Below are 26,393 nucleotides of genomic sequence, written 5' to 3'. Positions count from 1 at the left end.
ATGACTGACAACGGCAACAGTAAAGTAAATTATTGGGTGGAAAGTATTGTATTGATCTTTACCTTCATCACTATCGAGTGACTTACTGTCCGTTCACCACCTTGGTGACGGTACCCGCATTCCAGAAGCGCCGATTAAGCTTCAAGAACAGCACCGTTTCAAGGTGCACCGGTAGCATACCATGTCGGTGGTTCGACAGCGTGTGCTTCGCGACACTGAACAAACGTTCGACAGCGTTAGATGTTGGAGGGATGTGGCGTACCCCTCCAAACTTTTCTGCGCCGTGCGCTGCTTCTTCCTCGCCGACAGGACCTGGTCCGCGAAGCCTTGGGGGCGCCCGCCGGGGCTGGGAGTTGCGGTAGCGGCGGCGACGGCGACGGTCTCGAACGGACTCAGCATGAGCTGCTGGTCCTCCGTCAGCTCCTCGGTCTTGTCCGCCAGCGCAAGCACGCACGACGCTTCGAAGTCTGGGTCCTTCACGATGGCAGCATCGGCTGCAAGGTACTTGTCGACAACGGGATGCTTCTCGACGAGCGCATCAAAGATGTCGCGCACGTCGAGAAGCGTGGTGCTGTCCTCCTGCAGCTTCATCGTCGCGCCCTGAAAATCAAGGAGCTGGTCGCGCAGGGCACGCAGGCGATTCTCTTGGCGGTGAGACGGCATCAACGACACGATGTCGTCGTCGTCCGTGTCCAGCGCGTCGCGCAGGTCAAAGTAGCGGTCGAGCATCTTGAACGTGGAGCCCCATCGAGTCGCCTGGCGAAGTACCGGGCGCAAATTGGTCTTTTGCCTAAGAAAAAAGCAAAAAGAGCAAAAAAGCAAAAAACTACAATTTAGATCGGTACAATATATCACGATCTCAAAAAAGCACAAAGTGCAAATTACCTCAGTCGATTCGCCTTGTTCAGTCCTCGCAGCTTTAGCATGAGTTGCTGCATTTGCTCCTGCAGTGGCTCGTAGTCGGAGAGGTACACGTTAACCGCCAAATTCAGCCGATGGCTGGCGCAGCCGATGAACGGCACCTGAAGCAAATCATCCAACCTCGTGTTGACAGAGCAATTGTCAGCCACGAGGTAGATGATGCTGGAAATGACCCGCTTGAAAAACGGTAGAATACCGGTCAGGAAGGCGACGTGGCTCTCAGCCGTCTGGTCCTCAACACCGTCATCCGCGATTGGAGCCAATGCCAGGAGAGCCTTCTCAGAGCGCTGGTCGTGCTCGAAAACCGCAAAAATGGCGACGTAATCCTCCGAGTGGAAACCCCACCCGTCCAGCATGATACCGAATTCGAGAGGGAGGAACGCACTGATGCCAAATCTCGACCTCCTTGGTCACCAAGACCGCGTAATTCAACAGCGTCTCGGTGCAAATCCGCTTCATCGTCGTGTACTTGTCCACAGTCGGGTGTTCGCAGAACGAAAAAGGGAGGTTGCACTCAGTGACAAAGTCCAGCCAGCAGTAGACGGTCTGGCTCTTCTGGTCGATAAAAACGACCAGCGTCCCCGAGTTGAAGCCGCTGTTCGCCAGCGTGGTCACGTAGTCGGGGTGCTGCTTCAGCACGTGGCTAAAGAGGTTCGAGTAGCCCATCTTGACGTCTTGTTTGCACACTGTGCCACACTGGCAGCGAAAGTGCTCAGTGGGCTCATCTTGCTCGTCGAGCAGCGGGGTGAAGAAGTAGGTGCAGACTCGCTTGGTCATGAAGGATGTTTGCGAACGCATGATGAATTCAGAAATGGTAGATAAGGTGCTGGTAGTACGCTAGAGTGGATGCGATGATCAGCTCTCTTGAAGGCATGCCCTGTGGCGAAAATTACGAGCTATCTGGTGGCTGTCGTGAAGAGTTTAGCAAAACACTTTTTTACAGTGTCGTAAAAAAGTGTGTTTTCGTAAAAAAACAATAGGAGTAATTACCTGTAAAAAATACTTTATTGACCAAGAAATGCTTTTTACAAAAAAATAAATTATTTACTGAGAAATATTGTATTGGATCTGCAATACAATGATTATTTCGGAAGGCCTGGCCAAGATCACAATAATAAATAACGCAATAGCAGCAAGAACAATAGATAATCATTGCAAAATACTCAATGTATTGCAAGACCTTCGCAAATGCGGAATCACTTACGAGGAGCCCCGCAGTTGGCGATAGACGTCGTTGACAGTGTTGACGTCCCAGTAGCGCCTGTTCGCACGTAAAAACATCGACATTTCAAAATTCTCAGGCAACAACGACGACCGCTGTGGCGTGATCACCAGCTTGGCTTGAGAAAAGAGGCGTTTGCAGCGGTTGCTCGTAGGGGGCATCCTTTTCAGCAGTTCCGAGTACAGCGATAGCCCACCCTGCGCTGCGCTCATCTTCTTAGCCTTCAGGACGGCGGCCGCGAAGTTCTTCTTCTTCTGCGCGTGTCGTCTTCGTCCCTCTCCTTGCGCTTACCTCCACGGCCGCTGGTGCTGTTGAGACCTTGAAATGACGAATGGCCTTGCGCTCATTGGCTGTCAACCGGCCTTCCCCATTAATAACCTGGATATTACAGGCAAATAACATGTTCGTTAGTAGTGTCCAAAGGCACATGATTAATACTGAAAATAATAGGCTGGCCCTACAGCCCATATTTCGGAATAGGGTTAGGGATAAAGGCATACTAAAACCAAGTAAGATCTCCAAACATGTAAAACATGCTGAAATCATGGACATCCATGTTTCGGTTTTCAGGACGGGTGTCATGGCACCCAAATCTATTGCAAATCCCTGGGAACTGGGTAATCGAGCTGCTAAATGTGGCTCTACCTGTCCTTAAAACCTTTAAAAGGCAGGCCCATCGCTAGGCAGGGAACGGTTGACCTAAGCCTTGCTTCGGGACTACGTTTGCGGGTTGTTCATGCTTCTCAAACGCCACTGATGCCGACTTGGTCTCTGCATCACGATAGATTTGCGGGCCATTTCACCCCCTCAAATCCGAAAACATGGGCTGTACATTTTCCGAAAATAATAACATACCTTCACAGCAGCCGTCTCGAAGCTGGGAGAGTGCACGATGCTTGCCGTGGGGCCGAGCTTTGGCTTCAGCAGCGGGAAGCGCTCAACAATAGAGTCGAAAAGTACACGCACATCTGCAAGTGACAGGTCGTCGGAGTGGAGTGCAACGGTGACGCTGTCGAAAATCCGTAGGTCCTCGAGAAGGCTCTTGATACGTTCGTGCATTGCCGCCGTGGGGATGAGATCGAAGACAGCCTCTACTTGCTTGATATCGTCCCGGATACGAACGTAGCGCGCCAACATCTTGAAGGTTGAGCCCCAACGGGTCACGTTCGGGCGCAGCGGCGACAGCTTCGTCTGGTCCTTCAACGCAGCGCGATTGTTGATGGTGGGCAACGCTTGCATCAGCGCGCTCACTACACTCACCTCTTCCGTGTAGTCCTCCAGATACTTGTTCACCGCCAAGTTAAAGCGGTGAGATGCACAGCCAATCAGCGGGACCTCGAGGCGTGTCGCAGCTGCTCGGTTGGTGGCACAATTGTCGCCAATCAAAAACGCCAAGCTCTCCAGTGATTGGTTGTATTTCTCGAACACGCGCGTGATGAATGCGCAATGCGCTGGGGCCGTCAGATCGCCCTCTCCCATTGGTGCAATAGCAAGGAGCGGTTGCTCAAGTTTCCCGTTCTTGCAGAACACGCCAAATACAACAACATAGTGCTCTAAGTTGCACGTCCAACCGTCGTACATGGCGCCGCACGCCCCTTGCATGTCGACACCGATCATGCCCTCGACAAGCGTCTTCGTAGTAGCCAGGTAGAGCTTCAGGGCTTCAAGCAGGTGGGATCTAGGGCAGACATCGCCCGGGTGATTGGGTCGTCGACCTCGCTGAGGGGCATGTTTCGGTCGACGACCCACGCCATCCAGCGGCACATGTTGGCTGCCGTCGGGTTGACAATGCCAAAGGCGGAGAGAGATCCAGCCTGGCTGAGCTGATGGGCTGCGTAGTCCTCGACGTAGTTGGGGTGCTTGTCCTTGGGATGGCTGAGCAGGTTGGCGTAGCCACTTGAGGGAAGTCGCTTGCGGCTCGTGCCGCAGTAGTTGCAGGCGTAGTAGTGGTCAGTTGTCGCCGCGTAGAAGAAGCGACAGAGGTCGCGGTTCGTGGTCGAAGTCATAGCGTGGAGAACGGTGGAGGCTCAAGCAGGGAGAATAGGAAATGAGAGAGTGAGTGCGCGAAGCACAGCTTGGTTGTACGGTGGAGAAAGCTTGCTGTTGCCTCTCCAGAGCCACTCAAGTTGTCGTTTTGACCGGTCCGCGTGGACCGAACCGACAAATATTATATTACCAATATATTGGTGTCGATATCAATAATATGGCTTCTTCATATATTACAATAGTTAATAATTCAGTTAAAAAATAGCAGTACTATTTATATGGAATATTTCTTTTTCCTAGCGCTGGTGGGTAGGGCAGGTGATTTTCTCTCCACCTTGAGGCTGTACTTACTCATTTTATAAGTTCTGGCCGGGTCAAGGTCTACCAAGTGCATCACACGTGTTATTTCTTGCTAAGCAACTCATACTTGAAAGTGTAATCAGTGCCTGAAGTGAGTAAACATCGAAACAAAATCCTTGCTGAAATGAGTTTCTGCATGCTTCAGTACTGAAGTTCCGATTGCACGTACCAGTATGATCGAGCGATGTCTGTAGCACATACATGACCCACAACGGAAGTGTCCACTGCACTAACATCATCTCGTTCATCAAGGCGAAATGATTACGCGCAGGGTGCAAGATCAACTCGGCGGGAAAGCTGCCGAGTTGCCAGTACTAAGGACATCAACGGAAGTGCTGCGTAGCACAAAACTCCTTTCACGGTAGTGGCGAGCTCAGCTCCCGTAGATTCGAAAAGTACGCTCGATTCGGCAGATAGTACACCACTGCTTTGTAAATTGCTGGAAACACAAAAAATGCTGTTAGTAGGTAGTAAGTTCCTGTCAACGAGTTTCAATACAGATACACTTACCGTATAGCACGGGCACAATCACTTCGATGTATTCGACGACCAGCAATGTTTCGACGCGACGCAAGATACGACACGTCTCGAGTACAAACCGCTGTCGTTCTTCAACTGAAAGATCTTGTAGCACGCGCTTACTTGGCAGAGCTGGGTCGCGTGGCTCAAATAGCGGGAGTATAGACTTTATCGGTTCGACAGTGTTGTTGCTCGACACCTTCTTCCTCAGTGGTTGTTTACCACCCACAACGATTTTTATAAGGCTCTTCTTGGCCGAGCGTGGACCTCGATAGCCGAAATTATCTATTGAAGACGATACCGATAGAGTAATAGTGGCCGACAGCTTCGTAATTCTCCACATCTTCACGAAATCATCCGACAACTTGGAAACGAGATGACCGAAAACTTCGTCACGGGGTTTTGCTGAGCTATTCGTATCTGAAAGAATTAACTTCTAGCCTCCTTACTCGTGTAACTTTAGGCCCTGCCTTGAAGCTCAGCTCGTCAATTCGTTCGACAGGATTGTGCAGTCCGTAGAGCGCAGCGATAGAACTTAAGAGATCAACTGTCATCAGCACAAACGTGACCGTCGTCAATATCGTCTGGCGCATGCAACTTGACGTGAATAGGCCGTTGAAAACTTCCACGTTGAACGCGATGCATACCGGCTGGATGTCGCGAAGGTGGCACGTGACTTGGAACAAGAGCAATTTCTCGAGGAGTTTTATCACAGGTAGAACCAGCACCGTGAGAAGAACCTGGGCATGAGAATATTCTTTCGCTAGCCGAAAACAGTATTAAAAAGTCGAGTACACAATAGCGAGGCTCGATCCGACACACATCATGATTCCAAACTTCTTGAGCTGCGAGCACACCACTGAGCTGCAGAGACACGCTGGTCCGATGAGAGCCACAACGCCACAACGATGAAAAGAACCCAAGGCGTAACAAATACCAGACCCGAAAATGGCACGGGGAATCCAAGTGTTGAAGCTGTGGCGTAGTAAACCGCTGTATAAGCTGCTGAAATGACCGCTGAAATGGGGACGAGTCGTCGAAATCGTCGCGGGAGTTCCGGGATACAGTAAAGCGCCAGCATAAAGAATGCGTACGTGTAGGAGCCTTGCACCAGCCAGACCCGAAGCCAGAAAACACCATTAGCTTTCGGCCCGTCACGAGGCGAAGCCAATGACAGCGACTCAGACAGGAGAAGCAAGAGAAGTAGGGTGCGTTAGTTTACGGGGTACCTTTCCGAGGTAGATGGTAACAGTATCATGAGACTACAAGAAGGCTACATTGGTGTACGTGTACCTCGATCCTCTATTTTTTATATAGCCTAGAGTTCCTCACCACTGCTATTTTCATCGTCGCATTGATAAGAGCCTCATAACCAACAATAACCAGTTAATCAAATCATCAGTTTAGTTTGATAAGAGCCTCGTCGGAGATGTTGTCGTGGTCGCCATCGTGCATCCCACTGCTGCCACTACTTAAGCTCTCAATCGCTTGATTTCCACGAGAAGCTCCTTCTCTTCGATGGTTTGCTCGCCACAGTTGCTGTCGGAGCGTGCTACGCTTTAAGCGAAGTGCGGTACAAGTATCAGCCGACAGTACCACTGGACACCGCGTCATCATGTCTAGGGTCATCTACTCTACTTCAAGGAGGTCAGGCGTCTCAGAGATCAAGCTGCACGAAGGTAAGCCACAGGACGAACTCCAGTGCTGCGCGCAGGTAGGCGGCTAGGCAGCTTTGCATAACTCTCAATTGAATTCACTTTTCCTTTCACCGTCTTCCGCTCAAGCTTGCTAACCACTCGCCAGGTTATGAGTTCCAATACCACGACCGCCTTCACGACCAAGCTTCGCAAGTTCGACGGCTCAGGCTATCGCGTCTGGGCGCGCCAACTCCAGCTGTATCTGGAAGTGAAGGACGTGTGGGGCGCTGTGCTGAAGCCTGCACCGACGTCGCTGCAACTGGCAAACGAAGAGTCCGGCCAAGGTGATCGTAGAGAGAACGGCCGCTGCATCAACTGGAGCTTCAGCAGAAGCTCGCCATGACGATCATCCTGTCCGCGCTGACGGACGACCAAGCCGCGTTGGTCGCCGATCTCACGCACCCGCAGGAAATGCTGCAAGCGCTGCAGAAGACGCGCCGTCATGTGTGTGATACGACCGTTGGAGCTCTCAAGCGACAGTACATGTCTTTGTACATCGACACCGGCGGGGACATGCTGGAGGACATCCGGCAGACTCGCCTAATGCTGGCCGAGTTGGAGTGCTACAAGGTGTCGCTGTCCGGCGCAGAGAAGAAGAGCAACTTCTTGCAGAGTCTCGGTCCCGACTGGAACGGCTACATTGGTGCGTTGGAAGCGTGCGGCTCGATTGAGGAGCTTCTCATCAAGGCGGCTCCTGAGGCTAGACACCGCTCAACGCAAGCTCAACGGAGCAAGCATCGGGGCAGCCAAGCTGTCAGCAGCGGAAATGCGTTCGCTGCCTCATCGCACGGGAAACGAGGAGTAAAGAAGGGCAAGTGCTACAACTGTGGGAAGCGCGGCCACTTCAAGAATCAGTGCAAGTCGAAGAAGCAATTTAGAGGAGCCTTTGGCAATGCCGCTGCTAGCGAGGACAGCGACGACGAAGCCGAGGCGGGCTTTGTGATCCAGGTGTCCACGCAAGCGGCCGAAGCTGACTGGATCATCGACTCTGGAGCATCGAGCCACATGACGGGCACCAGTGGTCTCCTTTCGAACCTGCACGAGATGACCAGTAGCGTCGTTGTTTCGACCGCTAGCGGCACGACTCTGACCGAAACTCACAGCGGAAAGGATCACTTGCCGCTGATTACTGGAGGGTTCTGCACGTTGGATAGCGTGCTGTATGTACCTGGACTGCAGCGCAACCTCGTCAGCTTAAGCAAGGTTGGGGCGGCCGGGCTCACGGCCACGTTCGACCATGCGCGATGTGTGATCTCCAGCGGCGGTGCAAAACTAGTTGCAACACGCCATAGCAGTGGGCTGTATGTCGTATCGACGCCCAATACGGGCAACTGTGCTGAAGCCGACTACGCGTCTGGTGGTGGATCGGACGATTTGGCAATCTGGCACGCCAGGCTTGGACACCTAAACGCGCGAGATCTCAAGGCGCTGTTGAAGGCTGGCGGTATAGCCACGACCACCACGCAGCTGCGACCGTGTGAAGGGTGTGTGGCTGGGAAGCTGGCCAGTCGTCCATTTCCAGCGAAGAAGCCACGCGACCTAAAACGTAGCCAGTACTGATCTCGATTGACTATGTGGGGCCAATGGAGACAACGTCGCGAGACGGTTTCACGGGCATGGTGAGCATGATGATCGAGCCGTACCATCTGGCTGCAGTATTCCCTGTCAAAGACAAGAGCTCGGCCACTCAACTCCGCGCTCTACGAGAGTGCATCGCTAATCTCAACGTGGCGGTTCCTGAGGCGCGCGTAGCTGTAGTGAAGAGTGACAACGCCGCGGAGTACTTTGGCGGAGAAATTGCAGAATTCTGCAATCAGAACATGATCGCACAAGAGTTCAGCACGCCGTATAGCCCGCAGCAGAATGGCAAAGTTGAGCGCAGCAACCGAGTTGTCGTCGAGATGGCACGCTCCATGCTACAAGCAGCTGGTATGAGCAAGCGCTTCTGGAGCGACGCTGTCAAGACTGCAGCGTACATCCGAAACCGCTGCCCGTCCAGAGTGCTCGCGGGCAAAACGTCAATTGAGGTGCTGACGGGTCACGCCCCCGTATTGAGCAAGATGTGCGTGTTTGGCTGTGACGCTGAAGTGCTGTTGCCGAAATCGCAGCGACAGAAGCTGGACGCCAAGATTGCTAAAGGCGTCTGTATTGGGTACGAAAAGAGCGGAGGCTACCGCTTCGGGGTGTCCAGTGGTCACGGAGGCAGTGAGAGTGTCGTTGCGTCTCTTACTGCGGCGTTCTTCGAGTCCAGTATTCCGAAGAGTATGACTATCACGCTGGACGGAGACCTGCCAGCGCCGACGCAACAGGAGGTGACAAGCGATCAAGTCCCGACTGGTCTGGACGCCATCCAGGAACACATCGCAATGGAAAACTGTGGATCATCTACTAGCGAGCAGTCGCGTCAGTCCCTTGCTGATCCTCGGGTGGAGAAGCAGGTCGTGCGTCGCAGCACTCGCATTAAGAAGAAGAGCGTGCGAAGACTCGAGTTCGAGGAGTCGCACAACACGCAGGAGCTGGCTCTGGTAAGTGAGCTTCAGGACCCGCTGACACTGCAGGAAGCCATGTCCCGACCGGATGCCGAGCAGTGGAGGCAAGCCATCAATGAAGAGCTGGAGAGTCTGAGGTGGAACGGCACATACGAAGAAGTGTTTCGCTCAGGCAATGTGCGACCTGTGCAAACCAAATGGGTTTTTCACCGCAAGACGCTGGCAGATGGCTCACTGGACAAGTACAAAGCGAGACCAGTGGCGAAGGGTTTCACGCAGCAGTTTGGAGTGGACTACACGGAGTCATTCAGCCCCGTCGCCCGTCACGACTCCATTCGAGCTATCCTTGCTCTTGCCGTGCAGCTGAATTGGGAGCACCTGCAGCTGGACGTGCAAACTGCGTTCCTGAACAGTGACCTCTCAGAAGCCATCTACGTCACGCCGCCTACCAATGAATCCGAGGACAAGGTATGGAGATTGCGTAAAGCCCTGTATGGATTGAAGCAGGCGTCACGCGCTTGGTTTGAGACCGTGACCAAGTTCTTGTGCGACGCTGGCTTTGTGCAATGCCAGTCGGACACGTGCGTCTTGGTCAAGCGCACCACTGACGGCATTGTGGTGGTTCTCCTGTATGTAGATGACATGCTGATTTTCAGCAACGCTGCGTCGGAACTGACTTCGTTTCAAGCCAACATCACCCGTCGATTTGCAATCAACCAGTGCACTGCTTCCAGCAGCTTCGTGGGAATGGAGCTGCCATGGAGTCGCACGGGGGATATGCTGACGATTTCACAGCAGAAGTATGCTACAGCAGTGGTGAAGCGCTTCATGGGCCGAGACGACAAGCCGCAGCCACACACCCCGATGGAGTGTAACTTCCAGCGCCAAGTAATCGATGATTCCGAGTTGATCGACGAAACATTCCGCCCTGCCGTCGGATCACTACTCTACGCATCGACTGTGAGCCACCCTGGCCTGGCTACGGCGGTACGTCTCGTTGCTCAAGAGACCGAGCAGCCAACACGCACCGTGAAGGACGGGATTGACCGTATAGTCGGCTACTTGAAGAGGACTGTCGACAGGGGGCTCGTATATCGACAGTCGAACAAGCGCGATCTGCAGCTCGAGGTGTATTGTGATGCTGCATTTGCCTGCGAACAGGAGCGGAAGTCGTCAACGGGCTTCGTCGTGTTCCTCAACGGGTGCTGCATTGCTTGGGGATCCAAGAAACAGCCGATCGTCACGCTGTCGACTACCGAATCCGAGTACGTCGCTCTAGCTCACGGCATCAAGGAGTGTATTGGACTCAAACAGCTGCTTTTCGAGCTGGGTTTTGACGTCGGCAAGGTAATTGTCCACGAGGACAATCAAGCAGCTCAGCATGTGGCGGAAGGCAAAGGGGTCTCGCAGCGTTCGCGGCACATTGATCTACGGTACCACTGGGTTCGAGAGCAGGTGCAGAACGACATTGTGAAGATCAGCTACTGCGCGACGGCGGTCATGGTTGCAGACTTGTTCACCAAGCCGCTGCCTCAAGACAAGTTCACCTTGTTCGTCACGAGGCTTGGTTTGTGCCGAGTGGGAGTGTCGGAGTGTGCTACGCTTTAAGCGAAGTGCGGCACAAGTATCAGCCGACAGTACCACTGGACACCGCGTCATCATGTCTAGGGTCATCTACTCTACTTCAAGGAGGTCAGGCGTCTCAGAGATCAAGCTGCACGAAGGTAAGCCACAGGACGAACTCCAGTGCTGCGCACAGGTAGGCGGCTAGGCAGCTTTGCACAACTCTCAATTGAATTCACTTTTCCTTTCACCCTCTTCCGCTCAAATGCCTCTCAAGCTTGCTAACCACTCGACAGTTGCCCAACGTCTTGTGGGAGATAACGCGCATCCAGGGCGCTTTCTCTTCATGCCAAGCTTCTGCCCCACGTACACGTTGATGTCGAACTTGAGCCTGTCGACCTGACTGGAAGAGTGTATCAAGGCATCCAAAGCAGAGCAGGCCGCAGGCGTGCGGTGGAAGCCATTCTAGTGAGTACTGGCGGGCTTGTTGGTTTGAGGGGTGAGAGCTGAAGGGGGACGTTTCCCAAGTGGAATTCTTTAGACCAGCACTGCAGCTCAAGCAACGGCTATACCGTGTTCGGATAGTCGAACGCAATGTGTCGCAATAAATACAGTAACTCTACCGCATCCGGATATTATGCGTAGGCATCAAGTTTAAAAAAATGATTTCAAATTGAAGTTGCCCGGATACTCCTTGCAAATTTATCGACCCATTTCCTAGGAAACATGTATACCAGATTTTGGTAGATGGTAATCCGGAAATTTTTTAAATGGGTCTTATGCAGAACAGGTCTTGGATTTGATCAGAGGGTACTTTTTTCATGATCTCGTGATTGGCTCACATTCGCCATGTTTTGATCGCAAGGGCCGACACTACGAAAGTAGCCGAGCCTCAGCGCAGTGGCTGCCACGGCACCGGCAAGCATCCTCGACATGCCAGCTCCTCGGTGATGTCGAGCTTTCCAGCCCTAACTGTCCAGCACGTCATGGAGTGAGCCCCCTCTCCACCTACCGGCAACCACAGCGTGAGCTGGGAGATGCAGGTGCAGCAGCAGCAATAGTAGCCGGCGGCGCACCTACGGAAAGCGCGCGGGCTCGTCACCGGAGAAGTCGCCGTTGGACACGAGACGGCGGATGCATTTCAAGGAGGAGGAGAACGCAGGCACGCCCACCGGGCATCGCGCCCGACTGACCACGCACCCTGTGATCAAAAGTTCCTGCGCACAGCGGAGCCCATCTCGAGGCTGTTGATGCCACCCGAGCCAGTGGGCACCGCCAGCGCTGTGATGGTGTACATGCTGTGGTATCGATATGGATAGGGGGATCCCAGACGCAGGAGTCAAATGGCGTCCAACAGAGTTTCGCTGCACGAGCGACTTCATCGGCGAGTGCTGCGCTCTAGGTCTGCGTCCCCCTCCGACGGCCGACCGTGGTCGCCTACTGCTTCGCCGCCCACGAGCACCTCGGACAGAGACATGGGGGGTCCAGCTGCTTCGCTTGAAGCTCGAGTCCAGTCCCGCCATGCGCTACGACGTTTTCTACAGTGACTACAAACGAGAAGAGTGAGGAAACCAAGTCAAGATGGAGGCCTGCACTCCCACGTCCGCACCAGCCTCAGAATGACGACGACGGCAGACTCAAGCCCGCTCCACGCTTCGTGCTGCTCGACATGTGTACAAACTCTGCGGCAAAGATACGGACAGCGATGCGTTGGTGGGCAAGGCGCAGCTCGACGTAGCTCACACAGACGTTCGAGCTGTTTATAATGAGCGAGGGCAAAGAGAGCGACATTGTAGTAAAGACCAAGTTTCGCCGCACCCTGATCCAAGTAGAAGGATAGTAAAGTCTGCATATTTCGTAGTTTTCATATCGATTACGAATATAATTGCTTCGAAGTTCGAACTTCGAACACTATGTATTGCTCCGAAGTTATGCAAACGTATGCGTCTTTGACAGCTTCTTCAGCAGCGTTGTGCACTTCGGGGACGAGGTTGTACCTTAATACGCCTTAGTAAAGCAATTGGATATCCTAGTTACTGGGTTTACACGTATCGGTGCCCTGTACTGTAGACTTCGTGTTGTTTCCCACGATGTTTTTTTTTACATTCTAGTACACCATACCAACGTAGAGAATGTCCAGTATGTGAAGTTACCGCCAATGCGTTTTGCTGTGGCTAGAATCTCGGAAGAGCAGCATAACATTGAAACTAAGGACGCAGGTATTATAATACATGGACTAACTTACAGTTAGAAGTGGCTAGCAGCGATAGTGAGACATCGGGGATTGCCACTGCACAACGTTTGCTCATTCGGTGTAGCCACTCACATGGAACACCTTTAACTGCAACAAACCTGGCCAATGCATAGTAGGACAGATACATGAACGGAGCATGGAGAAGAATTGTCGTGGCATGTTCCACTGCTGTGGTTGTTTGGTTCAGGTCTTTCGATTCGGTCTCATAATCAGCATGTTCAAATCCTAGACCTGATCTGCATAAAATAAAGGCAACCGGTAATCCTAGATGTTTCATCGTGTGTACCAGGAAACAGTATATCGATACCGGCGTGCCCTAAAGAGAAGACAGGGAACTGGCGTCAACAGCGCCACAGCCGCTATCCGCATCCAAGTTGAAGAACGAGTTGCATCTCCGCTTTGGATCATGAAGCTGTGTAGTTGGGGCAGTCGATCTGCTGAGAAAGCGCCTTTGTGGCCGACGTTCGCTGCATCCCAAAGCTGCTCGATGGCAACAAGAGCTGCCTTTTGCATACGTTCTTCACCGTGAGTGGTGAAACTACAAATAGTACGCGCTCCCGCCATCTACTTGCGTGTACTATCCTCTATTTATTTCGAGAGCTCGGTACATGTACATTTATCGATTGGTACTGCTGACTCATGCAGGGTCGAGAGCACCTCCCGCGACACTTATGTGTCGTACACAGATTTAGGTGCCTCAAAAGATCGCGTCTCTTCGGGTGCAAAGATCTTTTCGGGCGGCTCCTGGCCGCACGTTGCATATCCGTTTGCGACCCCTCATGCTTGTCATCGATGCTTGTCATTCTGCGATCTTCTCTGCCTAAACAGGAGTGGCAAGATGGCGCCTGGGCAGCTCAAGTCGGTGGTGTTGGGGCTGGTGGTTGTGCTGCTCTGTGTCTCGACGTCGCCCTCCAGTGCCCAACAAGTGGGCACCAACTGCTCGGACGCCCGCATTCGTCGCTCCTGGGACTCGTACAACGCGAGCGAGAAGACCCTGTACAAGGAGGCGGTGGGCGTGGCCATGGACCGAGGCTTCCACCAGAAGTTCATCCAGGTCCACGTCGACTACCTCTCGGAGAAGGAGGCGCACCAGAACTGCATGTTCATCTACTGGCACCGCATGATGCTGTTGGGATACGAGAACATGCTGCGCAGTCTGGACCCCAAGTACCGCTGTCTGACGCTGCCGTACTGGGACCACCTTACTGGCCGAGCCAAGAGGGCGGCTGGCAAGTGCTCCACCATGATGGACTGCACCTCCGTCATCCCTGACACTGGCGGCATGGCGGTGGCTTCTTCAAGCAGCATGAGGAAGAGCTTGCTCATCTACAACATGACAGTACCTCGATCGTCTTCAACCTCGTGCGTGAGCAAACAACCGCTTTCTCACTTCTGCGGCAACAACACTCCGTGTGCCAGCTGCATCCTCCGCAACAGCTACGGCCCCGCATACCCGTCCGAAGCCGCCTTCTCGTCCGTCTATCAGCAGGTTTTCTCCAATGACGTGTACAACGATTTCCGCAATCGTATCGAGACGGGAGTGCACAGTAAGTCTACACTTTCGAACGTTCTGGTCTTCCAAGTCCGTGTCCTCACCATTAATATTGTGTTTTTCTTGCTGCTTAGACACGATCCACAGCGTTCTGGGCGGAGTGATGGCGTATTTCCAGTCTCCGGCGGACCCGGTGTTCTACATGCACCACGGGCTCATTGACCTGTTGCAGGCCATTTACCTTAAGTGCCAGGTTGGAGCCGAGAACGTTACGTTGTCAGCTACTGACAAGGGCAGCGACCCGCGCTGGTTCAGTGCGTGTGCTAGGAGAACCAAGGGCAGTTACACGCCATCCGACAACATCACCATGCAAGCTTTTGGGTATGACGGGAAGACGACGGTGAACGTGTGGCAAGACCCCAAGAACATCCTCTACCAGTTCTTCAAGGATATCCCGTACAAGTTCGCGGACTACGTGGACGCCAAGGATTTGGGGAACTATAGCTACACTTACGCAATGAGTGGCGGGCTGGCAACGATGTACCAGTACTGCAAGGCTTCTAACACGATCAGCACTGCATCGACTTTATTGGCGGACGACAGTGATAACTACAGAGAACGTGGTGGTGGACCAGAGCATCTCAAGCCAGTCATTGAGCCAGGGACGGCTATTGACGATACCGTGAGACGCTGGAACATTGCACTGTTCGAGTCAGCTCGGATCGTGGGCTACACGGTGACGGCAGCCAGGGAGCAGATGGAGATGGTCACGTGTCAGTACCAGGAAGACTGCCTCGGTGGAGTTCAAGACTACACGGACCTGTTCCGAACCAACTTCGACGTGGATGGCCACCCGCGCTGCTACACGATCATGCAGTACTTGAACTCTGGGGATCGCGTCATCGGAATCCCCAAGTGGAAGGAGATCACTCTGCGCTTCCTGCCCTGCGCGGCCTACAAGAAGAGGTCTCAGACGGCATTTGAGAAGGCAGTGGAGAAGTACGCGAGCTCGGCGTCGTCGTAAGAGATGTGAAGTAAGGAGGGGGTTGAGGAGTAGCGGTATGAATGTATGGAACTGTTGAGACTTGGTAAGACTTGAATACCTCCAGCACGACGAAAACTTATTTGGTGACGTAGCGTCAACAGTTACTACTACTACGTAGTAAGTTAGTATTTGGTTTGCTAGTAGTATTTGCTTTCCCGCTTCGTTTACAGCCTACAGTGAGTGGCTCAGTACAAGATATTGGCTCGAATAAATAAAAACAGAACTTGGTCCTCTCGTTTTTCATCCACTATCTTTGGCCAATCAAACCCAAAATCCATGCTGAATATTCCACATGACGTAGGATCGCGACGTTTCGAGTCCTTCTGGAGCGCCGGCCGGCTAGTGCCATTCCCGATCTTCCGCTCTGTCACCGCAACAATGGCCCATTGGGAACTCAAGGCGTCGGTGGTGTCGTTTTTGCTGGTTCTGCTCTTCAGTCTTGCGATTCCAAATGCCAACAGCCAACAAGTGGGCACCAACTGCTCGGACGCTCGCGTCCGTCGATCCTGGGACTCCCTCAATACGACCGACAAGGCGCTGTTCAAAGAGGCGGTGGGATTGGCCATGGACAGGGGCTTCCACATGAAGTTCGTGCAGATCCACACCGAGTTCATGTCGGAGAAGGAGGCGCACCAGAACTGCATGTTCATCTACTGGCACCGAATGATGCTATTGGGGTATGAGAACATGCTGCGCAGTCTGGACCCCAAGTACCGCTGCTTGACGCTGCCGTACTGGGACCACCTCTCCAACTCGGGTCGGTCGACGGCGGGGAGCTGCGCGAACCTTGCAGACTGTGCACCGATTGTCAGCGAGACTGGGGGCAACGTGGGTGTGACCAAGAATCTAATCGTCTACAACGTCACTCTGAAGGATTCGGGCACCACGTGCGTGAATCGAGAGCCGCTGTCGCACTTCTGCGGCAACAACACAGTCTGTGCCGGTTGTGTCACTCGAAGGACAACAACATCCCTGGCGACGTACAAGTACCCGCCCTCGGCCACGTTCGCCAGCATCTCGAACCAATTCGCCACCACCAACTTCTCCAATTTCACCACGAACATCGAGCGAGGAGTCCACAGTAGGTTGTCACCAATTTTATACTAATCTCCTGGTTGTCTAACATAACTGTTCGTTGCTGCTATTGTTTAGATATCATCCACAGCACACTGGGTGGTGCCATGACCTACTTGATCGCGCCTGCAGACCCAATTTTCTACCTCCATCACGGACTAATCGATCTTCTGCAAGTTATTTACCTCAAGTGCCAGGCTGGAGGCGATAACGTTATTCTGTCCGCTGAAGCAAAAGGCAGCGACCCGCGCTGGTTCAGCTCCTGCGCTAGAAGGACCAATAGCGCAGTGAACTACACGGCCTCGGACAACATTACAATGCGCGGATACGACGTCAAGCCTGTTCAAAACCCCGGGCACTTGCTGTACCCGTTTTTCAAGGACCTGCCGCCCAAATACGTGGACTACGTGGACGCCAAGGACCTGGGCAACTACAGCTACACGTACGCGATCAGTGGGGGACTGGCCACCATCTACCAGTACTGCGGCTCGTCGACGACTCTGGAGGCTACGAAGACACCTACAAGCTTACTGGCCGGTGAGCGTGAGAGTCAAGCGCGTGGTGAACGTCTGTGCCCCATCACGAAGCCAGGGACCGCTTATGATGACGCCGTCAAGCGCTGGTCCATTGCCCTCTTCGAATCCGCTCGAATCGTGGGCTACAGCGAGTCCGCAGCCAGGGAGCAGATGGAGATGGCGCTGTGTCAGTACCATGCCGACTGTCTCGGAGGTGTCCCGGACTACACGGACCTCTTCCGAGCCAACTTCGGCGTCGAGGGCCACCCGCGCTGCTACACTTTGCTGCAGTACTTGAAGTCCGGCGATCGAGTCATCGGCATCCCCAAGTGGAAGGACATCACGACCCGATTCTTCCCCTGTGCTGCGTACAAGAAGAGAACCCAGACGGCGTTCGAGAAGGCGGTGGACAAGTACGCGAGCACGAAATCCTAAGAAGTTAAGTTGCTGCTGAAGTTGCTATTGAAGCAATACAAGCTTCGGTGTCCGAATGATGATCTCGCTCCTAAATTCCTTTCAAGGGCGCGATCTTTTGGCGAAAGGTCGTAGAGATCCGAAACGTGCGGCCAGCGTTTGTCTTTCAAACAAGAAGGAGATCTCCTCTGTATCCGTGTCATTCTCGGATCCAGGCACTCATCGCGTTCAAGATGGCGATGGTGCGAGTGTTCGTCGTGGTGCTGGTGACTGGGCTCCTCTTGTTATCAAGCTCTTTAACTTATGGCCAGCAAGTTGGGACGTCGTGCTCGAAGCCTCGCGTTCGCAAGTCGTGGGACGCGCTCGAAGCGTCGGAGAAGACGCTGTACCTGGACGCGGTGGCCGCCGCCATGAAGGCCGGCTTCCACCAGAAGTTCGTGCAGATCCACACGACGTACTTCAGCGGCGTGGAGGCGCACAAGTCGCCGACCTTCGTCTACTGGCATCGGATGCTGCTGCTGGGCTACGAGAACATGCTGCGCAGCCTCAACTCGTCGTACAAGTGCGTCACGGTGCCGTACTGGGACCACCTCTCAGGGTCGGCGCAGCAAGGAGCCGGCAGCTGCTCCACCATCGAGAACTGCTCGCCGATCATCGCCGACACCGGCGGCACCACGGGACTGAGCAAGAGCATCAAGATCTACAACGTCTCGTACGCGTACACGACCAAGGTCAAGTGCGTGAACCAGGGCGTGCTCAGCCTCTTCTGCGGCAACACCACGACGTGTGCCAACTGCACCCTGCGTCAAAGCAGCAGGTACATGCCCTCGTATCCCGACGAGGCGTCCTTCAGCTCCGTGACCAGCCAGCTCTTCACCGCCAGCGCCTGGGTCAACGTCAGCGCCGCGATCGAGAACGGAGTGCATAGTACGTCGAGAATTTTCCCTTGATACGTTGGTTCATGATACTGACTGTGTTTGGTGCAGACACGGTGCACAACGCGTTGAGCGGGATGATGGCATACATGCAGGCGCCTCTGGACCCGGTCTTCTACTCGCACCACGCGCTGATCGACTTGCTGCAGACCATTTACCTCAAGTGCAAGCTCGGGGACGAGCAGACCTACCTCTCAGCAGAGAGCAAAGGCAGCGACCCTCGCTTCTGGACGTCGAGCGCCAGGCCTGACGGTGGCACTTTCAGCGCCTCGGACAACGTCACCATGCACTTGTCAGCGTTCGACGGCCAGACTTTCGTCAACGCGTGGCAGAACCCGAGCAACATCCTGTACCTCTTCTTCAAGGACCTGCCGTACACGTACGCAGCCTACGTGGACGCCAAGGACATCGGCAACTACAGCTACACGTACAACATCAGCGGTGGACTGGCCAATTTGTACCAGAACTGCTCGGGTTCCAGTACTCTGAGTGCTGTTTCCTCCTCCTCGGCTCTGCTGGCTGAAGACCGGCAAGCAACCGTGACTCGGGCTCCTCCTCCTCCGAAGCCGCTGTGTCACGCTATTAATGAAGGCACGGACGAGGACGACGTCATCAAGCGCGTGAACATCGCGCTGTTCGAGGCTGCGAGGCTCTTTGGCTTTGAAGTTTGGGCGGCCCGCGCGCAGGTGGAGATGGTCATGTGCCAGCGCTACGTCGAGTGCATCGGCCCAGCCAACGACTACTCCGACACTTATCGCAAGAGTTTTAACATCGAGGGACACCCGCGCTGCTACTTGATCGCCAAGGACATCGCAGCGGGCAATCGAGTGATCGGCATCCCCAAGTGGAGGAAAATCACCAGTCGATTCCTGCCCTGCCCGCTGAAAGACGGAGAATCAGCGTACACCACAGCGAAGGCTTAAAACTGGTAGGAACAGCTATGGTATATTTTGCATCTCCAATGCAGCCACTTACTACGACTCCGGTCTAACTAAACATCTTTTACACACTTACGACATCTGAGCTCTTCCTCTCGAGCATGAAACACATCTTCTTCGACGCAACATTCAAAACCTTTGTCACTTGATGCGCGGTCTTCAGATCACGCCGACCCGGACGCAGCCACCGAGCTGGTAGCAGCAGCAGCCGGAGCATGGCCTTCGCCCGAGCCCTCCGTCGGGGCTTCACCCGAGCCGATGGACGGCGGGTTGCCGCCGAACGAGCCCCCGCCGACGTGGCCACTGCCGAATCCGGAGCCCCCAAAGCCTCCGTGGCCGCTGAACGAGCCGGCAAAGCTGCTGCCCGAGAAGGAGCCGCCGCCCATGCCGTGGTGTCCGTGTCCGCCAAATCCGCCGCGACCTCCTCCGAACGAGCCGCTGCCGTGAGCGAAGCCGTCGCCCGATCCGACGTTGTGCATGCCGTTGCCCGAGCCGAAGCCGCCGCGCATGGAGCCCGACGGTCGGTGGTCGTTCATTGAGCCGCCTTCCTTGTCCAGAGCGCCGAAGCTGCTGCCGGCCGCGACGTTGCCGGGCGTGAAGCTGGAGCCGCCCATGGACCCGAGCGTCGTGAAGTCCGTGGTGGTGACGGTCGAGTCCGTCTGCGCTGACGCCTCCGAGCGCAGAAGTCGCTGGGCGTCGGCCGTCGAGCTCAGCGCGACGACGACAGCAGCAACGGAAGAGAGGACCGTGAAAACCTTCATCTTGTAATGGAGAAGAGGAGGTGATGGTTGCTGTTGAGGCGGTTGTTGTGGACGAGGCCAGTTGAGACGTGAGCAATGACCAAGACGCCTTGAGATCGGTCGGTGTGTCGGTCGGCCGACTTGGCTGAGCTGAGCTGGGCTGGGCTGCAGCTCGTTCCCCTAGCGTCGTGGCGCCACGCGCGACTGGCACGAGTCGAACACGACGCCCGATCACGTCGTATCGGATCCCAGATCTGCGTGGCCAAGTGACGTGGCCCTTGACTGGAGGCACCACCGGCGACGATACTTGACGCGTTCGTCCGCATGGAGCTCAGCGAGTCCGAGATCGGCGAAAGTCTCGCCATCTGGATCAGCCCCCGACCATAGTGAAAGCGGCAATGAACGTGTAAAAGGCAGTCGAGCACAGGATCGGGTGGGCACCACCAGAAGGTTCGGCTCACCTGTGCGTGGCGACCCAAGTTTGGCTCGATTCAACCTGCTGCGGTGCTGCGAGTATCGCTCTGGGTGGCTGTCCCGAGTATTGGTCCAGACTACGGTTGGCACGTGGGTGGAATTCTGAGCACGGAACGCTGGCAGTGCCTTGAACCATTGGGTGGGTGAGGATGGCAGCCGAATGGCGTGCAGAACGCACACCTCGCGTTGTTAGCAAGAGCATCGTTAGACATGGCGCGCAAATGGCGTTGATACGTTTGGTTGGGCTCGCACAGATGCTGCCAATGTCGTTGAGACGTCTGCTGTCCTCCCACAGAAGGCTGAGGCGCCTGCACACGTAGGTCTTAACGCTACCAATCTGGTGTTTGCAAGCTGCTCTGGCGGAACAAGCACGCCTGCGGCTATCGTTCTGTAAAGCACGTTACACGTGCGTGTAGGCAGACTCGCATTACCATGTCCTTCCTCCGCTCTGCCCTTCCCGCCCTTACTCAAACGCGTGCACGACACGAGGCCCGAGCAGCGGAGGAAAGCTCGGAATCTCTGGTACCGTTTAGCAAAGTTCTTGACGGAGACTAAGCTACTTTCTACCGGACAGACATACTCCAGAAGCATCTCCATCCGGTTGATCTGCCTACGCGCGGACGTGAACCTGAGGAAGACTACCCACTGACTTTAGCAGATGATGGTAAATTCCAAAAAGAATTCCAACGCGGACAAGAGGCGCTGGTCCTTCTGTCCGTGGTAGCCCACGCCGAATACAAAGTGTGGGGATATTATGCTGGAGACACACTGCGAGCTTTACAGCAGTAGCACAAGACACGATTGGTTCACTGGTGAAATGTGCAAGTTGCTGCTTGTTACTACAAAAGAAAACGTAGCTCCTTCAAAAGTACTATAGAGCCCTGCCACTCTAAATGATTTCTTCCTCTTCTGGGTAAGAGTAACTATCGTTAAAAACCTTACGAACGTACACTTGCGGGACAACTGGTGGGGCCACGAAATCGAAGATACGAGCTCGTCGAGATTGCTCTGTGCACACTGGGGCAAGACAATCTCCGCCTCATCCTTATCGACCTTGGGCGCTTGGTTTCGGGTCAAAGTGACGCTTAGAAGCGCAAGTTTAGTCTCAGTTGCCAGCTTCTGCGACTGAAGGCTGTTATGCTCTCGCAAATTGCCAACGTAGTCGTGGTAAGGAGTAGGCAAGTGCACATCGAGAAATTCGAGGCTTCGGTTCACTTGCAGCATCTTCAGCAGCTCCGCGATATCCGTTTTGATGCAGGGGTTGTAAACGTTCGGGCCGCCCGTGTGCTCGCGAGTGCATCGCCAGTCAAAACGGATACGTAAACGGCGCAAGCACTTCGAGAGGGGGTTCTTGTTCTCACTGAGAGCCTGTGCGAGGAGTGGGATATCCCGCCAATCGTAGTCAAACTGATCGATTTCCCCGTCGTAGTTGCTAAAGTTGAATCTAAATACTGCGAGCCCGCCACAGAATGTCAGCTCCTGGAGATTCGGACAATGTCGAAGAATATCCTCAAACCCGCCTTCGTGATAGTCAAGACCCAGGAACTTTATCCACGATCCGATTGCACTGAGAAGCATGGGCAGCCCCTCCCAGAGATCCCCATCCTCCCCCCCGAAGCCAATCTATAACGACGTGACTCCACCATTTGAATCACCAACACCATCTTCGCTCGTAGCTTGAACCTCCAGATCGTCACGCTGGACTTGGCATTGCCCAAGGCCAGGAATGATCGCGTCGACCCACTCGCTAGTACCATCATCGCTGAAGGTGCGAACGAATGGAATATCGGACTCCAATGTGATCGGATCCCAGTCCAGGTTGGGCTCACCTTCATCGTCAAACTTCCACCGGATCGGAGCTCCACTCTTGAGTGTAGCATCACGAGGCTTGATCAGCCCACGGGGTCGGTCGAAAAGCTCCTCCTCCGGGTGCTCAGACTTCACGACGGCAGTGAACGCCTCCATGTCCTCAATACTCATGCTTTCGATCCGCATTAACGCCAGCGACTTCAGAGAGGAGCACGCCCGAGCTCGCTTGGAGAAAAAGGCGTAGGCGATCCACTTCCACCAGCGTCGCGCCCTGACGGGATCGAACGGATAAAAGCCTTGGCCTTCGTGTTCAACCTTGAGCCTTAACTTGATCGACAGCTTGGCCGTTGTCTGGTTCACAACCATCGCCGAGCAAAACGCCTCGAACATGGAGGTCGAACAGAAACGGCAATCGAGGTGGACAGCGCCGAGCTGGAGACGTGGAATGTCTTCACCGACAGCATCCACGTCGAATGTGTAATGTGCTTCCTCGATCGGGCGGCGTACATTGTCAAAGACTCGGGTGATGACGTTGACGAACAGCTTCCTCAGCGTTGGGTTGTCGTCTTCGAGCAAATACTCCTCCCTCATGTGTAGAGAAAACTGCGAGAACCGAGCGTTGCTCGTTACCAACTCCTCCAGCAGCTCTGCCATTACACCCCTCTCAATATAACTGAAATCCGCCTCCATTGGCTCCAACTTGAACGTACATCTCAACGAGCCTGCCGGTGGTACCATGGGTTCCTCCGCGTGCTCTTGCCACTGCTCTCGAATTGTCTGCTCCGCTCGCCAAATATCTTCCAGAAGGCGAATTGATCTGTGCCAACGTACTCTTACGGGAACCTTAACGTCCACACCGGGACTATCAGAAGTCAAGTTCGGATCCAGAGCTGCAATTCTTGATAACGCGTCAAGATATTCGTCGCTGGGGTTGTCGTACAGGCTCGTTCCGCAGAACTGGACCAGCGCCGAGTTGAAAGACCCATTTTCCGTGCTCTGAAGGGCTTTTACACGAGTTTTAAGCAGGAATCGAGGCACAATGACATTGGCGTACCTCGCCTCTTCGCTTTGCCCAACGCTGTATAGGCCACAGTGGGTCTCCAGTAAATACCTCCACACCTTGTAGTCCACGTAGGCGACTACCGATAGCAACGCCAGGGCCTCTTGCACGTGCTTTAGCTCTCTCTGGAACTTGACCTCGTCATCTGGGCTCATCTCGTAGTCTTCTTCGTCAAGGCGTTCGCCCTCAGGCAGGATAACGCATAGATAGCGACCTCGCGTGGCCCAAGCTACGCCTTCTTCGTGTTTTGGGAAGCGGTACTCGATCCTCCCCTTGAGCACCTCACACCACGGCAACAGGAACCCCCAGCGCTCCTCTATCGCCACAGCAGAATCGATGGTGTAGTGATCAACTGAGTGAATGTTGGTCATTTTTTAACCCAAGGGAAAACTGGATTCCCTGGTATCGTGTAGAAAATCCCGTGTGTACCCAACCCAATGAGACCTTCACTCTCCAAATCGATCTCAGCACGTAGCCACTCACACTCGATTTTGCTGTGACGATGGAGGAGCGTTGGGATTTCCTAGTACCTTGGTGCGACGTGCTGTACGGGAGAATACGCTACTATTTACCCAACGATGAAGGAATCTTGTGGGATACGCAGAGGCGGCTCCTTCACGTTGACCTTCCGACGCGCGGACGTGACCCAGAGGAAGACTACCACTTGGCTCCAGAAGACGAAGCCAAGTTCCAACGAGAGTTCCAGCGCGAACAGGAGGCGCTGGCACTGTTATCGGTGGTAGCTCACGTCGACTACAACGCGTGGAGGTATTTGCTCGAGACCCACTGTGGGCTCTACAGCCGAACCAAAGAGCTGAATTGGTTCAAGCTTGGTCAAAAGTGGGAATCTAGCTACGGAGATGAAATTCTACCGCGTTTCCAGCTGCGGATGCACGTAAAGGCGACTGCGGGCACCGACAGCGGATCGTTCAACTCGGACCTGGTTCAGTTCTGTGGACCCAATTTCCACGACAACCCCAGCGAGGAATACATCGAGGCACTGGCGCAAATTGCGGCTCCGGATCCCCGTTTTACGGCTGAAAGTGCGGGCGTGGACGTCAAAGTTCCTGTTAGGGTGAGCTGGAGTGGACCAGCTCACCTCTTGAAGGACATTTGGCGAGCGGAGCAGACGATTCGAGATCAGTGGCAAGAGCACGGGAAGATCCCCCCGGTTCCGCCAGGCTCGTTGAGATGCACGTTCGAGTTGGAGCCAATGGAGGCGAATTTCGGTCATATCACGGGTACCGAACTGGCGGAGCTGCTAGAGGCGATGATAACGAGCAACGTTCGGTTCTCGCAGTTTTGTCTGCAGGAGATCATGGAGCATGAGCGTGAAGTCGACAAAGCACCAGAGGCGAAGAAATTGTTAGCTAACCTCATCACTCGAGTCTTTGACAATACCCGCCGTCCCTGCGAGGAAACAAGCTACACTTTCGACGTAGATGCTGTCGGTGAAGATATCCCACGTCTTCAGCTCGGCGCTGTCCATCTCGATTGCCGTGGTTGTCCGAACTCAAGGTTTGAGGCGTTTTGCTCGGCGATGGTTGTGAACCAGACGACGACCAAGCTATCGATCAAGTTGAAGATGAAGGCGAGGTTTGGGGCAGCAGATCCCGCGACGACGTGGCGCTGGTCGCCTTCTTCTCCAAGCGAGCTCGGGCGTGCTCCTCTCTGAAGTCGCTGGCGTTAATGCGGATCGGAAGCATTAGTATAGAAGACATGGAGGCGTTCACTGCCGTCATGAACTCCGACCACCCGGAGGAGGAGCTTATTGATCGACCCCGTGGACTTCTCAAGCCTCGTGATGCGACGCTGAAGAGTGGAGCCCCGATCCTGTGGAGGTTTGATGATCAAGGTGAGCCCAACCTGGACTGGGATCCGATCACATTTGATGCTGCTGTTCAATTCGTTCGCACCTTCAGCGACGATGGTACAAGCACGTGGGTGGACGCGATCATTCCTGGCCTTGGACGATGCCAAGTCCTGCGTGATGATCTGGAGTTCCAACCTGCTACCAGTGATTACAATGGGGATTTAGATGGTGGAGTCACGTCGCTACAGATTGGTTTCGCTGAGAATGAAAGGGATCTCTGGGAGGAATTGGTCATATTCCTCGCTACGGTAGGGTCGTCGTTGACGTTCCTGGGTCTGGACTACCATGAAGACGGGTTGGAGGATATTCTTCGACACTGCCCAAAGTTGCAGGAGCTGACGTTTTGCGGTGGATTTGCCTTCTTCCGCTTTAACTTCAGCGACTACGAGGGGGAAATCGATGAATTTGACTATGAGTGGCGAGACCTGGAGGAGCTGGCAGAAGCTTTAAGTGACAACACCACTCCACTTGCCAGGTGCTTGCGCCGTATGCGAGTCAGGTTGGATAGAATCTTCGACGGAAGAGATAAAGACGGTAAACCAGTGTACGATGTGTGGATCGAAACGATTCTAGCGGCATTCTACGAAATGCTGCAAGTAAATCAGCGCCTCGAATACCTCGACGTGCACCTGCCGCCTTCGTACCACGACTGCATCGACGAGTTCCGACAGTATCATCTCAAGCCCATCGGTCGTCCACGCGAGCCACTATCGAGCGAGTGCAAGTTATCGTTGCTCAGCGTGATTTCATCGAGCCAAAAACAGTTGACACCTGGAACTTCAGATCGTGTCAAATGGGCGGGGCGTGAATTTGACCAGTTCTCGTTGTCCAACATCTTCGAGTATGCGGCACCCAGTGCACTTCGCCAAGTCTTCGCTCGAAAAGCCTTTGAGGGGGAATTCCGTAATCGATACGAAAATGGGCTCATTTAGATTTGAAACCCATTGAGCTCCGCGACACACATCAACACAAAAGTCCAAGTTTTTTTAAACTAATTAACAAATATATATCAA

The 26,393-nt window shown here is 54.1% G+C and overlaps 11 protein-coding genes across 11 annotated transcripts; 5 read left to right on the top strand and 6 right to left on the bottom strand.

Moving 5' to 3' along the window:
- Positions 1–82: 82 nt before the first annotated feature.
- PHYSODRAFT_527104 (hypothetical protein) lies at positions 83–1,277 on the bottom strand (the record flags this gene model as incomplete). Its single annotated transcript, XM_009537994.1, has 3 exons — positions 83–271; positions 451–826; positions 886–1,277. The coding sequence occupies 3 exons, from the start codon at positions 1,275–1,277 to the stop codon at positions 83–85; spliced, it is 957 nt and encodes a 318-aa protein (XP_009536289.1).
- Positions 1,278–1,407: 130 nt separating this feature from the next.
- PHYSODRAFT_415531 (hypothetical protein) lies at positions 1,408–1,707 on the bottom strand (the record flags this gene model as incomplete). Its single annotated transcript, XM_009537993.1, has 1 exon — positions 1,408–1,707. A coding segment is annotated over one exon (300 nt), but the record flags the coding sequence as incomplete, so codon positions are not given.
- A 414-nt stretch (positions 1,708–2,121) lies between these two features.
- On the bottom strand, positions 2,122–3,790 carry PHYSODRAFT_526629 (hypothetical protein; the record flags this gene model as incomplete). Its single annotated transcript, XM_009537992.1, has 2 exons — positions 2,122–2,305; positions 2,976–3,790. Coding segments are annotated over 2 exons (999 nt in total), but the record flags the coding sequence as incomplete, so codon positions are not given.
- A 1,055-nt stretch (positions 3,791–4,845) lies between these two features.
- Positions 4,846–6,089, bottom strand: PHYSODRAFT_306181 (hypothetical protein; the record flags this gene model as incomplete). The annotated part of the gene is made up of 4 exons (XM_009537991.1): positions 4,846–4,946; positions 5,000–5,428; positions 5,656–5,771; positions 5,866–6,089. 4 exons carry the CDS (start codon positions 6,087–6,089, stop codon positions 4,846–4,848), a joined length of 870 nt encoding a protein of 289 aa, XP_009536286.1.
- A 725-nt stretch (positions 6,090–6,814) lies between these two features.
- PHYSODRAFT_438201 (hypothetical protein) lies at positions 6,815–7,347 on the top strand (the record flags this gene model as incomplete). Its single annotated transcript, XM_009537990.1, has 3 exons — positions 6,815–6,934; positions 7,000–7,164; positions 7,240–7,347. Coding segments are annotated over 3 exons (393 nt in total), but the record flags the coding sequence as incomplete, so codon positions are not given.
- A 6,502-nt stretch (positions 7,348–13,849) lies between these two features.
- PHYSODRAFT_352822 (hypothetical protein) lies at positions 13,850–15,590 on the top strand (the record flags this gene model as incomplete). The annotated part of the gene is made up of 2 exons (XM_009537989.1): positions 13,850–14,558; positions 14,638–15,590. The coding sequence occupies 2 exons, from the start codon at positions 13,850–13,852 to the stop codon at positions 15,525–15,527; spliced, it is 1,599 nt and encodes a 532-aa protein (XP_009536284.1). The 3' UTR covers positions 15,528–15,590.
- Positions 15,591–16,939: 1,349 nt separating this feature from the next.
- On the top strand, positions 16,940–17,572 carry PHYSODRAFT_526889 (hypothetical protein; the record flags this gene model as incomplete). Its single annotated transcript, XM_009537988.1, has 1 exon — positions 16,940–17,572. The coding sequence occupies one exon, from the start codon at positions 16,940–16,942 to the stop codon at positions 17,570–17,572; it is 633 nt and encodes a 210-aa protein (XP_009536283.1).
- A 212-nt stretch (positions 17,573–17,784) lies between these two features.
- Positions 17,785–19,409, top strand: PHYSODRAFT_255991 (hypothetical protein; the record flags this gene model as incomplete). The annotated part of the gene is made up of 2 exons (XM_009537987.1): positions 17,785–18,478; positions 18,538–19,409. 2 exons carry the CDS (start codon positions 17,785–17,787, stop codon positions 19,407–19,409), a joined length of 1,566 nt encoding a protein of 521 aa, XP_009536282.1.
- A 179-nt stretch (positions 19,410–19,588) lies between these two features.
- Positions 19,589–20,529, bottom strand: PHYSODRAFT_339962 (hypothetical protein; the record flags this gene model as incomplete). The annotated part of the gene is made up of 2 exons (XM_009537986.1): positions 19,589–20,185; positions 20,254–20,529. The coding sequence occupies 2 exons, from the start codon at positions 20,527–20,529 to the stop codon at positions 19,589–19,591; spliced, it is 873 nt and encodes a 290-aa protein (XP_009536281.1).
- Positions 20,530–22,261: 1,732 nt separating this feature from the next.
- Positions 22,262–23,878, bottom strand: PHYSODRAFT_339961 (hypothetical protein; the record flags this gene model as incomplete). Its single annotated transcript, XM_009537985.1, has 1 exon — positions 22,262–23,878. One exon carries the CDS (start codon positions 23,876–23,878, stop codon positions 22,262–22,264), a length of 1,617 nt encoding a protein of 538 aa, XP_009536280.1.
- Positions 23,879–24,009: 131 nt separating this feature from the next.
- PHYSODRAFT_255883 (hypothetical protein) lies at positions 24,010–26,312 on the top strand (the record flags this gene model as incomplete). Its single annotated transcript, XM_009537984.1, has 3 exons — positions 24,010–24,872; positions 24,982–25,025; positions 25,063–26,312. The coding sequence occupies 3 exons, from the start codon at positions 24,010–24,012 to the stop codon at positions 26,310–26,312; spliced, it is 2,157 nt and encodes a 718-aa protein (XP_009536279.1).
- Between the last annotated feature and the right edge of the window lie 81 nt (positions 26,313–26,393).

The sequence above is a fragment of the Phytophthora sojae genome (genome assembly GCF_000149755.1).
Source record: "Phytophthora sojae unplaced genomic scaffold PHYSOscaffold_11, whole genome shotgun sequence".
NCBI classification, from domain to species: domain Eukaryota; phylum Oomycota; class Peronosporomycetes; order Peronosporales; family Peronosporaceae; genus Phytophthora; species Phytophthora sojae.
The sequence above is the reverse complement of the archived record's forward strand: the minus strand, read 5'-3'. Positions and strand labels throughout refer to the sequence as shown.